We start from the raw sequence: 16,542 nt of genomic DNA on the forward strand, positions 1-16,542 counted from the left end.
TAAGTATAAGATATGCACAGAAATTCAAATAAAGGGGCCATATTATGCACACTTAAGGTTCATATTTGTATTGTGTGCCTCTACTGGGACATGTCTCCATGCTTTAATGTTCAAAAAGCTCTTTATTTGTCTCATACTGTCTGTGCTGCAGCACCTCTTTTCACCCTCTGTCTGAAACCAGAGCCAAGTCTTCTCTGATTGGTCATCAGGCTGGCTCTGTTGTGATTGGTCAACCTCTTGGAGATGTCCCGTCCCTTAGCCTATCAAGTAATAATAATAATAATAATAATAAATTAATTTTATATAGCGCCTTTCAGGACTCTCAAGGTCGCTTTACAAAGAGTGTGTGTGTGTGTGTGTGTGTGTGTGTGTGAGTGCGTGTGTGAGAGTGAGTGAGGGTGCAAGTGCGCAGGGCGCCAGGTGGGGTTGTGAGGGGGTTAAAGTCCATAGGCCTCAGAGAAAAGGTGTGCCTTGAGGTGCTTTTTAAATGAATCAACTGAGGGGGCACAGCGGATGTGTGGGGGGAGTTGGTTCCACATGGTAGGGGCAGACACACAAAAGGCCCTGTCCCCAAAAGTCTTAAGTCGGGTGCGGGGTACTGCCAGCTGGTCCTTGACAGAGGACCTGAGGGACCGCAGGGGGGTGTAGGGGTGTAGGAGGTCGGAGAGGTAACGGGGGGCAAGGGCGTGGAGGGACTTGTAGGTGAGTAATAGGATTTTGAATTTGATGCGGAATTTGACAGGTAACCAGTGGAGCTGCATGAGGGTGGGGGTGATGTGCTGCCAGGGCTTAATGCCAGTTAAGACCCTAGCAGCAGAGTTCTGTACATATTGCAGTCTGTCCAGGGTTTTTGAGGGGAGACCTGTGAGGATGGCATTGCAATAATCCAGGCGGGTGGAGATGAAGCAGTGAATGAGGGTTTCGGTTACTGAGGCTGAAAGTGAGGGTCGGAGTCTTGAGATGTTTTTCAGGTGGTAGAATGCAGATTTAGTGATGCTGTTAATGTGGGACTGGAATGATAGAGTGGGGTCGAGAATGACACCCAGGTTGCGGACAACGGGTGATGGGGTGATGTAGCAGCCATCCACTTCCAGGAGAAGATCCCCAACCTTCCTGAGCAGTGGCTTGGGCGCCACAACCATGAGCTCAGTTTTATTGCTGTTGAGTTTGAGGAGGTTAGAGGTCATCCAGGTTTTTAGTTTTTGCAGACAGTTGATGAGTGGGCCAGGTGGGAGCAGAGTGGAGGGTTTGGTGCTGATGTACAGTTGAGTGTCGTCGGCGTAGCAGTGGAAACTGAGGCCGTGGTGACGAATAATTTGGCCGAGGGGGAGCATGTAGATGGTGAAGAGGAGAGGGCCGAGCACAGATCCCTGGGGTACGCCATGATTGACTGGGGCCAGGATGGAGTTGGCATCTTTCAGGGTGACATATTGTTTGCGGTTGGAAAGGTAGGACTGAAACCAGGAGAGAGCTGAGCCCCTGAGGCCGATGAGCTCAGTGAGACGGGAGAGGAGGATGGAGTGGGACACTGTGTCAAAGGCTGCAGAGAGGTCGAGGAGGATGAGGATGGAGATGAGGCCATTGTCGGCGGCAGTGAGCAGGTCGTTAGTGATTTTAATGAGGGCGGTCTCGGTGCTGTGTTGAGTTCTGAAGCCAGATTGGAGGGGTTCAAAGAGCTCATGGTGTGACATGTGATGTTGAAGCTGGGAAGCCACTGCTCTTTCCAGAATTTTACTTAGGAAAGGAAGGTTGGAGATTGGACGATAGTTGTTAGGGTCGTCAGGGTCCAGACCGGGCTTTTTCAAGGTGGGAATGACTGCAGCTGTTTTGAAGCCTGAGGGCACCACACCAGAGTCCAGTGAGCAGTTTATGATGGCGGCAATAGAGGCAGAGATGACAGGGAGGCAGGTCTTCACCAGGGTGGTAGGCATGGGGTCCAGCTGGCTGGAGGAGGTCTTCGCTTTGGACACCAAGTCATGCACCTGGTCAGTGTCCAACATGGTGAAGGAGGAGAGGCAACACTGCAGTGGGCAGGCAGTAGGGGTGTCGGCACCAGGATGGTGGGGAGAAGGGGGGGGTGGCGTAGAATATTGCAGAAGGTGATTATGAATAGTTTCCACTTTTTTCTGAAAGAAGTCCAGGAACCTGGAACACAGATCAGCTGCATCAGAGGGTTGGGGGGAATCAGGAGGGCGCAGTAGTCGGTTGATTGTTATGAAAAGCTTTTTAGGGTGGTTTTGTTGGTTATTAATAAGTATGGAGTAGTAGAGTGTCTTCGCCTTCAAGAGAGCCTCCTTGTAGTCCCTGATGTGGTCTTTGTAGGCCTCATGGTGTACGGTGAGGCCAGATGTCCTGTAGCGCCTCTCAAGCTGGCGGCCGGCTGCTTTCATGAGGCGGAGCTCAGGAGTAAACCAAGGAGCGGGGCGTGCAAATGAGACCAACCGGGTTATGGGAGGGGCAACTGAGTCCAGACTGAGGGAGAGAGCAGTATTGTAGTGTTCCACCAGACCATCCACGGTGGTGTTAAGAGGGGGAGTGGCCAGGTGGGTCACAAGGGTGGAAGACAACAGGGATGTGCAGACCTGTTTGGTTTTCCGAAATGTGATGGTTCGTTTACTGGGCTGACTGGGAAGGGGCACAGAAACAGAGAATGAGATGGCGAGATGGTCCGAAATAGCCAGGTCATCACACTGGAGATGACAGGGGGTGATTCCAGTGGAGCACACAAGGTCAAGGGTGTGCCCCTTGGTGTGTGTTGGAACATGCACATGTTGCGCAATACTAAAACAGTCCAATAGTGACAAAAAGTCAGAGGCAAAGGGGCAGTTAGCCGAGTCCACATGAATGTTAAAGTCACCCATTAAAATAGTAGATGGGTACATGGGGCAGATGGTGGCAAGCAACCCGGAGAGCTCTGACAAGAAGTGGGTGGAGGCTTTAGGCGGCCGGTAGATAAGCAGCACTTGGAGCTGTGTAGCGCCTGCCAATGCAAAATGGAGACTTTCGAAGGAAGTGGAGCTGACTGGAAATTCTTTGACCAGTATATTAGATCGATGAATAACAGCTAGCCCACCACCACGGCCAAGGCTACGGGCCTTATGAAGATACACATAGTCTGGGGGAGTGGCTTGGTTAAGAGTTACGAAGTCCTGCTGGCTCTGCCATGTCTCTGTCAGACATAGGAAGTCCAGCTTTTTATCCAGAATAACTTCATAAATTAGTGGGGCTTTGTTATTTAGTGAGCGAGTGTTTAATAACATAAATGTGGCAGCCCTATTCATGGAGGCAGCAGCAGGGGTCACAGTGCAATTGATGGGGAGCAGAGGACACCGGTTGACAGCAAGTGGGCGTGGTTTGTTATGATGTCGTTGCAGCAGAGAAGCGGTGCACCTAACTGAGGGGACAGCAAGAGTATTATCCATGTAAACAAACTTGTGCCTGGCAGCCCTATGCACGTAGCGGGGGCGACGAAGTAGGCAGAGAGATCTGATGACCTCAAGACAGTTCGGAGAAGAGAGAGTGCTGAGTTTTAGAAGTTCAGCCGCAGAGTAGAGAGTCATGGCAGCGAGACAGCGCATCCTAGCTATCCAGCTAAGAGCACCAGAAAGTGTTAGCCTGCTAGCGCGGCGGCTAACTACGAACAGGAGAACTTCAGCAAGACTATTATGGAGGAGGCAGTCCGGGTGAACCAGGTCAGTTGCAGCACTGTTGATCTGTGTCAAGCAGGGTATCCGTAACACGAACACTCTCGTTGGTGGTAGTCCACAGATCGTCTTGAAATGAATGAAAAGTATACGCAGATTACACAGGCTGACGAGAATGTAGCGACGCGAGATTGATGCCTACTAGTAAGCAGATCAACTCGTAAACAACAGCGATTTGCAAATCCCTGTAGCAGCAACCTGTAGACCCGCGATTCAGAGGTAGGAATCCAAGTTTGGAGTCTGATAATTTTAGCGAGTTGGAGAACTTTGGAGAACTGAGAAGCGGCGACATTCACGCCAGCGTCCTCTCAGCCGCCATTGCCATTTGGCTTCAATTCGCAAAAGTACAATGTGTTGGAGTGCTAGCAAATGGAAGCGCAAGTGATACGTAGTGATGTCACTATGTTACGAAAGTAAATAAAGGAGTCCAATCGAGGTGTTTCAGGTGTGGGATGTTGGAGAGAAACTCCCACTGGAGGGAACTTTAGCCTTTGCAGACCATTTAGATGCACAAAATCCTACAGTAAATTACAAACTACCAGAAAAGGGAAACCTCAAAAAGCATGTAGAGCCTCTTTAAAATAAGTTGCACCAACGCTTATATAATACAAAAAGCAGCCTTAGGGCAATTTGAAATGCATTTTTTATTTTAAAAAGTACATTTAATAAAATGTCTCTTTATCTTTGTAGGCAAACCCTGGAATTGAGTTATTTTTCATTGGATTTAAGGTTAATGACGAAAATAAACTCTGTGACCAACAGAAGTTTATGATAATTTCACAATTTGTTCCAACACCATATTTTTTATGAAATCTGAAATGTAAATGACCTTATTTCAACCACAACACTTGACTTCCAGAATCGGGAACAAAAATTGCAAAACTGCTGACTCATTTCCCGGTTTAATGACTCTATAGCTGAAAGGATCAGCAGCTCCCAGTGGTCAGTCTGCCTATATTTGCAATATTTATGTACGTCTTTCAACTAAAGCCAGATATGAAATGAGTGTGTGAACTCAAGGCAATTATTCAACAGCAGCAATCTCCTCATTGTGTCTGCAGCATTTTCTGACCTGTTGTCACTAATTATGATTAATGCAGTCTCAAACCAACACACAGGATGCCATTCCTCACGCCAGCCAAATCAAAAGGCACGATCCATAGATTTGTATTGTTATTAACACCCGGGGAGGAGACGAGGGGGAGGAGGGATGAGAGTTTAAATGGCAGCTGAGCTGGGAGGGGGCAGTGGGTGAATGAGTGGTGCTAATTCTGAGTCCATTTTTCCATGTGTATATAAAAGTTTAAAAATGTCACTTAAACGTATTAAATCCTTATCAGTGTTTAGGGGTGTTCTCTATTTAAATCTTATAATAGCCTGTCTGCCACGTATGCAAGGGTGTATTGATTTCAGTGCGGTTTGATTAATCTCCTTTTGGCCTCTGTCACAGGAGTGTAGATATTTATTCACCTTTTGGAAATGGAAAGATAATGACCGATCAGCACTCAGGGGCATAACATGGTTCTTAATCCACCTTGTGGTCCTTTTGGATTGAAGAGATTAGGAAAGGGCAAGAGCTCTGTATTATGGCATTAAATATTAAATATTATATAAATGTTTGCCTCTGGATTCATTGCAGGCCTTACTGTGGGAGACCTTGTCATGCCATGGTAAGTTTAATACAAGAGCCCTGTCGTATATTCTCACTCACACATAATTCAATTGAATATGCACATTTACGTGTCTTTCTTGTGTTTTATTGATATTTCTTCTAGGTTCGTGTTTATTATTGGGACTTCGGTGGTGTTGGCTTTCAGATCCATGCAGAGGAAAGGAGTCAGCCGCCTGCAGCTGCTGCGCAAAATCACCTGGAGAACCATCGTCCTGCTGATGCTCGGCTTCTGCTTCCTCAACTACTCTCCCAGAGACGGCCAACGTACGTGAGAAATGTGCAGCATTCAATTATGAGACATACACTTTATATGTGGATGTGTTTGTTCTGTACTTTGTGTTTTGATCTATACGGGGGAAATGATCAGAACACAGACTCTGGCATATCTAATAATATGTTCACTTGGACATGTATAGCACTCTGAATCATAAGCTACCGTCAGGGAATAGAAAGAGGCAAAAAACAACTACCTTTGCTGTTGTATTAAATATTCTATAACAAGGTTTTTCCAACATTCATTCCATATTATTTTGTGTAGACCTCAACATATTAGTAGATTAATCAATCACTCATTCAAGAGAAAAAATAATCAGCTCTACTTTGAAAATCAACTAATCTGTTCAGCGATATTTCAACAAAATATGCAAATCATTTGAGGGTTTTACCGTCTCAAAGACTTTGAGTCAGCGTTATAATAAACTTAAAGTATTTGTCTATTGTTCAAAGCAATTTTTTTTAACAATTGCTTGGGTTATAGGCATACTCATAAGCATTTTTAGTGGTGTTAAAGACCCCAAAAATATTTTATGGATTGAAATGTTGTTTTAGCAGAATAGTTGTTTATGAAAACATCATGTATGAGTAATATATATTTTTTGTACATTTATAATATGCACAAAACTGCAATCTGTCAAGTGGCAAAGACAAAGAACCTGTATGTGTTTAAATCCAGACGTGGATAAAAGCCAAATGTGCAGGGATGTGTCGGGGTCTGAAGGAGGGGAAGGCTGAAAATCCACATTTCATTGTCCACCTGGGGATGCACGGGGCGCCCCCCACACATTAGCCCTCCCCAGCGCTAATGGACGTTCCTGGGTGGATGTCTGCGTAACTGGGTTAACAAAAATATTGTTATTGTGTGTGTGAGTCGTCTCAAAATCCAGCACGGGGGGACGTTTATCTGCTGCGGATTGAGCAAAAACAAGCGCTGTGGTAATGGACAATTACAAACAGATAGTGTTACACTCTTCAGCCCCATGCAGCTGCTGTGAAGTCTGCAGGCATAACAGCACACTGACTTCTACCATAAACTGCAGCTCTGCCCTCCGTCTCCAAGGACGTCCTCTGCAGTTCTGTCCCAGGGTTTGATCTAATAAGAGAATGGAGTCATATCGGCTCAATATGTTAAACGATTTCAATGTCAGACGAGACAGAAGAAGGTGTTAACCTTTGACAGAAACTATGAGTCATTTCAAATAAACCCTGCTGAGCAAATCATCGTCAAAGCAGAGACGGAGAAACACCAATATCTTTTTATTTTGTCACTTTATTGAAGCACGTACATAATACTTTATTTTAATGGTTAACTTTTACATTCAATTCGATTAACTCAACCACGCAGTGTGATGATGCTAAAAAAATGTGGCTGTCTCAAATACTTAGATTTGACATTTTTGACATATAAATATTATTTTCCTTAAGGAAACAGTGTTTTCAAGGTTTAATCTCTGACTATTCATCAGTTTTTTATTGTTGTTGGATGGTGACAAGCTACAAGAAATGATCAGTCAGATAAAGATGAGGTCAGAAGGTTGAGTTCTAACCCTGACGGTAGAGTAGTCTTCAGAGGATGTTCACATAAGAAAAACATCTTTTTGAAACATTTCTGTTATTTACTAGACTTTCTGATTGTTTTAGTCTGTTGTTCTCACTTCTGAATCATTATTTTATTTAATCCATCAGGGAAAGTGCTCAGAGATTGGAAGCAGACAGCAAAGCTTTCACTTCTTAAATGATATTGAACATCAAAAAGGGTCTCAATTTCACACAAAACACCTAAATAAATTGTTCAGAGAAGCAGTTCTCTTTTAAAACTGTAAGAATTTCAAGAAGAATTTTTAGATTACATTATACAATCTATGTTGTGGGGAAACAATGAATTATCTTGGGGGGGAGTGTGACATGCATGTTTAACAAATGTGTCATAAGTAAGAGCTTCCTCTTTTCCTGTGAAAGGAGACATTTCCGCCTCTTATTTGATTTGCTTGGATCAATGAATGGGATTACGCTGTTCATGGCACTTTGTGCGGCAAAAAGGTTTTCAATTAACTAATGTGTAGATTACCATCAATCTCTGAACCACAAGCCAATCTTATCCTCCCCAATTTGTCGAGACAAAGAGATAACTGGGAATCTTGGATTTGCGTCCCACGTTCTTGACATGTCGTTTCCTGAAGGCTGACACCATTTCTCAGTGCTGTCTGTCACCCTCCTTAAGGGAGATGTAATGTAGCGGAATGATTGAGAAGAGGTCCAATATTTCCTGATGTATAATTTGCCCAGATCAGCAGGAATAGCTTTACACCACTGAGTTATATTTCTGTGATGTCCCTGAGTTGTAAGCTCATATATTCATCACTGAGTATCAGAGCATGCATGAGGGACCATGTTGGTGTTGTTGACTGTTGCAGTGTCCTGGTCCTGGCTGAGGATCCCTGGAGTGCTGCAGCGTCTGGGCTTTACCTACTTTGTCCTGTCTCTCCTGCAGACTTTCTGGGGCCAAAAAGAAATCCCACTGTCAACGGTGAGCAACTCTGTCAGGTCCACTTTAGTCTGTCATTACACACCAGGGGATAAAAAAAAGTCCAGCCTGAACAAAACCTTTATAAACAGCTAACTCACTGTGTGCGCCTTGAATTCCTGGGTTCATCAAAAATGTAGCTTAAAACATTCTGAAATTGATGGGACCTATTTTATGTTTTTGAATTTGTGTACTTTAAAATGATCCCAAATGTTTTAAATCATAGAGAAATAATTCTAATTAAGGGTCCATTTAATTTGTATCATGTGGGGCCTGCATGCGTCAGTGCTGTGTTTGCCTCCCAGCAGCTTATATACATTTTAATTTCCCGATTTAAGCAACATTTTTTACAATGTACTTTTTAGTGGATGGTCGTTTTCCACTATAAAAATACACTGCCCAGCCCAAAAAAAGGTCACACACTCTAATATTCGTTGGACCGCCTTTAGCTTTGATTACGGCACGCATTCGCTGTGGCATGGTTTCCACGAGCTTCTGCAATGTCACAACATTTATTTCTGTCTTGCATTAATTTTTCGCCAAGATCTTGTATTGATGACGGGAGATTCAGACCACTGCGCAAAGTCTTCTCCAGCACATCCCAAAGATTCTCAATCGGTTTCAGGTCTGGACTCTGTGGGGGCCAATCCATGTGTGAAAATGATGTCTCATGCTCCCTGAACCACTCTTTCATAATCTGAGCCCGATGGATCCTGGCATTCTCATCTTGGAACATGCCCGTGCCATCAGGGAAGAAAAAATCCATTGATGGAATAACCTGGATATTCAGTATACTCAGGTAGTCAGCTGACCTCATTCTTTGGGCATGTTGCTGAACCTAGACCAGACCAACTGCAGCAACCCCAGATCATAGCACTGCCCCCACAGGCTTGTGACCTTTTTTTTGTCCAGGCAGTGTATCATTTTTAACCTTAAACTGCTTTTACTTTTGCTACTCACCGTGTCTCATTGATCCTTGGAGGCAATGTCTGCGGATCATTTGGCACCTGTTATAAACTTCCTAAACGCCTGGATGTTAATTTATCAGAGAAATGGGCTGAGAAAACATCAGCCCCAAATCGGATCGCTTCCCCATAGGGATGTACAATTTCAACTAAGTTGTGTTGTATAAACATTTATTTTTAAATGTAGTGTTTGACCAATTTAACCGATTGTGTCTGTTGAATAATTTGGCCCCTTGTATTGACAAACTCCCATGATCCCTTTACTTCACAAAGCCACCTAACGTGTCTTTTGTTATTGTTTTGATTGAGACCCCTAGTGGCAGTAAATGATATTGTGCGTTTAACACGATTTATGTGTGTTGTAGCATCACTGGTGGAACCCCGTCCAGGATGTGGTCCTGTACTGGCCCCAGTGGCTGATTATCATCCTGCTGGAGACTCTGTGGCTCTGCATCACTCTGCTCATGCCTGTACCCAATTGCCCCACGTAAGCCCACGCATGGCTCCCACTATCCTATAATATACCAAGCCCGATCCACCCATAAATCCACTGTTCACGTATGCTTAAAGTGTAGATCCTCCCATACTGAGATAATCTCCCGTTGGGGCTGTTGCGCTGCAGCAGAGGTGTGAGCGTGCACCTTGAGTCGCTGGTGTTATGAACCGCTGTGATTTATAGGCCTGTGGTGGATGCTTCAGAGGGCATAATTAGCCAATCTCAGTGTGTCATGTGCAATAAGAGGAGCAGAGGCAGAGGATCCATCTTCCTCGCTCTGCGTCTTCTGCACAGTGGTGCTTTTTGTCTGTTTCCCCCCATTTCTGTGACCCTGCATGACATCACTGTTGGAATAGTCCAGGATCCAATAGGAGCTCTTGTGTTTCTTCCAACACTGTTTTATTTGTGGAAGTGGAATGTCAGGATGTGTGGTGAACAAAAATCCAGTTCTAAACTATAATTGTCAAATTGAAAAATGTGCCCTGATGAACTTCCTGTCGTTAAATCTGTCGCCTCTTCTCATAATTACATTTTTAGAGCCTTGCTTTTTAATCATTTACAGGTAATGTTTTACCTACCATTGCTATTAGAAGGCCATGCTTTTTGAATTCTTACTACACTTTATCTTTTGTTATCAGAGGATATTTGGGAGCTGGTGGAATCGGCGATAATGGTCTTTACCCAAACTGCACTGGAGGTGCAGCAGGGTACGTTGATAGATGGATGTTTGGAGATAACATGTACAGGTACCCCACATGCAAAGTAAGATCTTTTTACACAAACATCTCATGCTTTTACATATTGTTCTTGTGGTATTGAAACAACCTTCCTGGTTGTTGTCTTGCTTTTGTTCAGGAATTGTATCGCAGCACGCAGCCCTTTGACCCCGAGGGGGTTCTGGGTACAATAAACTCTGTTGTCATAGGATTCCTGGGGATGCAGGTAAGGTGGTTTATTCATTTCACCTGTGTGATTCAACAAGTGGTACAAGAGTATTTCTAGTTTGAGTTGTTTTTTAAAGTGTCAACATTTTTCTGTTGTTGTTAGTTAGTTCTTAATTTCCTATTGTTTCTAAGAGGAACAATGCTTTTTATTATACTTTGTTTTGTAAATGGATGATTTAGCTTGTGTTTTTATTGAAACAATGCAAGGCTTATTAAAAGGCTACTGATCATTTGCTTGATGTTATCTGACATTTCTATTTTGATGCTCAAATGTTTTTTAATTCAAGTTTGTACATTTTTATGTGATTTGGGGGAACTGCCCTTATTCTTGCGAAACTGGCCTCTGATTGGCTGAGAGCAGCAACTTCTTGTTCATATTTGACCAAAACTTGTAATGTAAAGGCTTACTGGTCAGAAACTACTGGTCAGAAACGACTGGTCAGAAACCACTGGCAGAAAGTAGTCTCAAGAATCAATACATTTCGTACAATTATACAAATCAATGTTTAATTTCTCAAATTTCTATTCCAGAGCTTCTTTAACTAGAGGATCAATGATGGACTGTAATGCTCAGACCTTAACAAATGATATTAGACCGTGAAACTACAGTTAATTCTGTTGTCTGCACCCAGGCTCTAATGTTTGGATTATGTTGTTTGTTTGGTTGATTCATTTTCCTTAAAGCTGTTTTAAGATGAGTTAAAATACAGGTTGAATACGTTTCGTTCTTAAAATGAAGGCTATGTGAAAGACCTTTTCCCCCGCCTAATTGCAAGTGCACAGCTGCTCTCTTTTAATGACTAAATGTTCTCAGAACGTGAGGAGAGAGCGTTTGGTCTTTAGACCTGAGCGTCTGACGGTGACCACGTCACTTTTAATAATTTGTGTTGTGGGAAGTAGCACCACATTGCTTAATTCCCGATGGGCGGTTAACACTGAGCCCTTCCGTCAGCGAGTCTTAGACGACACGCCAGGTGTCCGCTACCCTCCTCTGTGCTTGCCCGTGCTAATGTCCTCAGCTGAAACATATTCATCATCACCAAATTAATCAGAGGGTGTGGATGAATTGCACACCACATCTGGCTCAACAGCATAGGAGAAATGTGACCGCCACGTCAGGGACACAGCATTGACATCCCAGGCATATTTGGTTACTCAAGGGCAAATGCATGCACACACCCGTTACTGGTGTTTACATGGTATTTCTCATTAAATGTAGGATTAAATGAGTTGTGGTGTCCCTGCTTATCTCTGCTTCCTTCTCCACAGGCTGGGAAAATTATCGTTTTCTACAGGGGGATAAACGTCCACATCCTCTGTCGATTCCTCGTGTGGGCCGTCATCCTGGTACGTTACATCATGTGGGGGTTTGAAACACAGCTGGGAAAGTATAAAGTATAAAAGTCAATTGATAACTCAAAACCAAGACAACAAATCACTTCGTCCTGCTCCTATGACTCACACTGGGCTGAGCACTTTTATGGTCATGCTGTTTTACTCACCATGAAGGTAAACTGCAACGTGTTGTTCAGTCTATCTGGTATTAGTCATCGCTGGCAAAGCCATTCATTAGCAGGACTTAGTCCAGGACATGTGTGTGATCTCAGTACAATTAAACAACATCCATGTGGGGCTGTATTTCCGGGCAGTCATGAGTATCCAGCGCCTCAGGGGGGTAACACTGTCTCTCATTGCCGGTGCTTCACATGCAGTATGGTTGCAGATTCGAAGAGTGTTGATTATTCTTCACAGTTTTCTGCAGTCTGTAGCATCTAATAAAGAGCACAATTAAATCCTATACCTGCTCACTAAGTGTCAACAAACATTTAAAGAGAAATCACGTGACCGTATGGACAGTTTGGTATAACAGAAGAAGATTAAAATCCATTTGAACCCAGAACAAAAACACATTTTGGTAGTGATCTGCTCAGAAGGCATTTAAGGACATTTTTGTTTTGGATCTGTCTTCATGCTGGGTGGTCTCACAACACAAGAAGAGGCAAGTTGGCATCTATTTCATTTGGAGGGGGATTGTGTCCCACAGGGAGAAGCCAAGTGTTATATGAGACGTCCCGTTTTGCATTTCTAAACCTGTGACAGGAGGCTGTTAGTCTGTCCTAACGAGATTGACAGACATCCAGAGGAAAGGCCAGGCTTTGCTGAGCTTTCCGTGGCCGCTGTTTATTTGCACAGTACAGTGAGATGCTACAGGAGATATAGCTTGTTTGCAGAACGGGGTTAGCTAGCATGAGCCTGCATGCTGTGGAGGGAGACTTCCTGAAGCGGCGGAGCTGTGGCTCAAAGCGATGATGGAGTCGGACGAGCTGGCTGCCTCACTCAGCCTTTGAAATCAAACTGGGCAGGATGAAAAGAAGGGGCCAGTAGAAGCAGACCGAGAAAAACACTTAGTTTAATCCCATTAGTTTGAAGTTTTTCAGTTTATTTTGCTCTGCTTTTTCTGATATTTCACGTTCCTGCAGACTGCTTGTTTGACCAATGTGATTAAACCTGACTGAAGGTTCTTAAAAGTAAACAATACCATCCATTCACTTTATTTTATCAGTCCTGCATCTATGCAATATCTCATTTTAGCTTTTAGCCATAGATTTCTCTTCCAGCCCATACTTTCTAATGAGAAAAAAGCTTCTAAAATCCTCAGCATGTAAGAAAACAAGACAATACAGTGAGTAATACAGCTCTGTGAGGCTGCATTTAGGACCAATGGTGCTTTGAGTAAAATGCAAAAGTAACGACATGCTAATGTTTAGCAAGTATGTTTACCAGATTCATCATTGTAGAATACTTTGGGAGTATGCTTACATTATTTATTAGCACTGAGTACAGAGTTTAGCGGAGGTTAATGCAAATGGCATTATTTGATCAGATATTAGATTATTAACAAAAGTATTGGAACATTTTTAATTTTGACCTGATGATGGCGTTAGATGGAAAGAGGATCACCATCGTCATTACAATTCAGATTTTGACGTCATGGTGGCGCAATAATAAAACGGAGGGGTTAACCAAATTGAGATTCATCCTCTGGGAACGATAAATTAAGCACATTTTTTTACTAAAAGCAAAAGTGTCAAGTTACTGCTTTTACGGGGAATACATATAGCCATGGCAAAAATAGAAACAAAATTATTCCAATCAAACTAGAAGGGCAGAGAGAGCAGACCTCTAAATAAATAATAAACAGTCCAGTCTGCCATGACATGCAGATCTGCAGTTGCACCCACTATATTAATATTTACAAAAATAAATGATTCATTATTTGCATGGTATGTATGCATTAACATTTACATAAGTGAAAGATAATGTGTGCACCTGCCCCATAATTCGGATCGGCTCGAACCTAAATTGAATAGGTTCTTTCTTGGTCCATGCTTCACCCTTCCACCAAGTTTCATGAACATAGTGGCAGTATTTCTTCAGCAATCCTACTGACCGACAAACTGACCAAACCGAATGAGACTGTAATAGGTCTAAAATGAATGTGCTAAATCCAATACAAAAAAATCCAGCACTGGAGGAATGGGTATTTTTGTGTTTGTACATCAGGAAGTATCCTGCTCATATATGTGAGAATCAATTGAAATTCTGTTGTGAGAATTAAATATCATTAACCTCAATTCCTAAATGACAAATCTCCCCATTATGTCTCCGGGTGTTGAATCTTATTGACTATCATTGTGGAGCGAGTGACTGGAGGGAGGTGAAATAAATTAGATCCATTTGGCTTCTCCCAGAGGCACAGAGTGATAAAGTAGAACAACAGGAAATAAATAAACATTAGGCTTTTATGTTTTGCCACTGTATCCCATGGATTCACCTGGTAATATCGCATAGATGATGATATTCAGAATTGTGATGTTGAGAGACGTTATGTTCAGGATCATACAGTGTTTAGAGATGGATCGATACAGGGACGTAAAATCCCAGTTAACTGAAACGGGGAATAACAATAAAATAGATTTCTCGCAGTGCAATTGTTGGCAGAGAGAGTGGAGTTTTTTTATTGATTCTGGGAAGAGATACAGACCGTGAGTAAAGTGTAAATACAGCATATGTGTTCTGCTTTGGTTTCTTCTTTAATCTCAGCTGAATCTATTTTTAGCCCCACAAAATGTCTTTCACCGACAAAGAAAGCAAAATTAGTTTTAGCGATCGGCCTGCTCTTCATATTGACTTTTCTAATATGATTTCGCCTCAGAGGGGAGGAAAGCTGCAATGCCTCTTGTTTCAGACATGTGCTCTTGACATTAGCAGGCCTCCACAGTGGAGGAGAGAGCTCATTTCTACAGGCATCCAACCACAGGATTGATATTATGCACAGGAGGTTCACAAAGAAGTGTTGAAACAGTAATGGACAAGCTGGGTTTTACGCCACAGTTCTCTGTAATGCTATTTCTACGGCGAGTTGACATTCAGGGGCGGCCATGCATCTTCCTGCTAATAAACAACAGTCCCAGTTAATTAAAATCCAACGATCAGGCTTGAGAAGTGAGAGATTGAAATTGAACGATTGCCCCACATACCAGCCCCGTCCCATATCCTGCTGCCTGGATAGCCTGGAGACTCAATCCAGCCCCGGCTAGGCTATTTCCACACCATCGATTCTGTCATCTATACACATGATGGATATCCACCTAACAAGCATGTTTGGAATCTAACCACTGCCCTGGGTTTCTCTCTGGAGCACAGAATGTATCCTCAATTATCTAAATGATATGTAAAGGTAAATGGATGAGGCAGTAACAGCTCTCCTTGATGAAGGGTCCATGACATCATACATTGTTCTTCACTATGGTGGTTAATAACTGACCGTGGAGTCGACTTCAAATGGGTGTGACTCTGAAGGGGGGGTGTGTACGAGGTGCACAACATTCCAGCGTGGACAAATTGGCCTGTTTGTAGTCCGGTGTGACTTGATGGACTTTGCATCTGACTTTTAGATAATCGGTTAATTCTCCGGACTCTGCTTGATTCTGATGCCTCACGTTTTAGAAGCCCAATACTGCTCGCTTTATCGCCTTCCATCGATTTGAAATCTGTTTCATTTCCACCCTTAGGGAATCTCTGCAGCCATCCTTTCTAAGTGCACGCGAGACGGAGGATTTATACCTGTCAATAAAAACCTTTGGTAAGTGCTTCCTGACCCTCTAAATCCAGCCACTTTTCCTCACAAAAGAAAGGATGGGTTCCAACAGGCACAAATCAAGGCTGCTAAAACATGCGTTTACTTACCTCTAACGACAGCTACGACTGTAAATAATCACCCGCGCTGTCGGGAGTGTGAGGTGGATGGGTTATACATCCTCCCAACATGATCACTCTTCCTTACAGCCAGGAAAATAAAGGATGCTTTATCCTCTCTAGTCACTCACAACACATTTTACCAGCTCTGTGTGATGGAATGGGATCAGGCTCTGGGAAAAGCATGTATATAACAGCGGTGTAGTATGACCGCTCCCAAACTATCATATGCCTTTTTGGTAAACCAAGGCACGTTTGTAATGGTTTTGCATGAAATACAGCGCTATTACGGCCTCAGACGTGCATTACTTTACGACCTGCGCATTCTTTCCACTCCCACATTTCCCTTAATATGAAGTGAATCATTTTAATGTTGCAGCAGGAAGAATACCATTTCATCTGTGATGTGTAAGCAAATTCTTCATGATGTTCCACAGGGGCCTCCTGCTAACGCTGCGCTCATCCCTCGCCATTACCTGCCTGGCTTTTATAGGCAGTTCATCATACACAGGTTATTGAGCTCTTGAGTACGAGTCCCTGCCTGGATGTCTAAAAGTAATTAACTCCCAGCTAAGAGTCCTTTTTGGCCCCACTTCAGTGGAGATAAAAAAAAAAGAAAAAGCCAGGAGGCTCCGGGAGGCAGCCATTTTACATAAGATGGTATTACATCAAACATTCTTGCACTTAAGAACAGACAGGGAC

The 16,542-nt window shown here is 43.3% G+C and overlaps 1 protein-coding gene across 1 annotated transcript in view; it reads left to right on the top strand.

Moving 5' to 3' along the window:
* si:dkey-192p21.6 (uncharacterized protein LOC565246 homolog) overlaps window positions 1-16,542 on the top strand; it is a 29,459-nt gene that overhangs the window by 9,146 nt on the left and 3,771 nt on the right. The window contains exons 9-16 of the mRNA XM_063875135.1: window positions 5,344-5,374; window positions 5,480-5,640; window positions 8,067-8,179; window positions 9,507-9,628; window positions 10,276-10,399; window positions 10,493-10,579; window positions 11,851-11,928; window positions 15,657-15,727. Of these exons, the coding sequence (XP_063731205.1) occupies window positions 5,344-5,374; window positions 5,480-5,640; window positions 8,067-8,179; window positions 9,507-9,628; window positions 10,276-10,399; window positions 10,493-10,579; window positions 11,851-11,928; window positions 15,657-15,727 (787 nt within the window). The remainder of the gene's footprint in view (window positions 1-5,343; window positions 5,375-5,479; window positions 5,641-8,066; window positions 8,180-9,506; window positions 9,629-10,275; window positions 10,400-10,492; window positions 10,580-11,850; window positions 11,929-15,656; window positions 15,728-16,542) is intronic.

This window comes from Eleginops maclovinus, chromosome 22 (assembly GCF_036324505.1).
Source record: "Eleginops maclovinus isolate JMC-PN-2008 ecotype Puerto Natales chromosome 22, JC_Emac_rtc_rv5, whole genome shotgun sequence".
Lineage (NCBI taxonomy): Eukaryota > Metazoa > Chordata > Actinopteri > Perciformes > Eleginopidae > Eleginops > Eleginops maclovinus.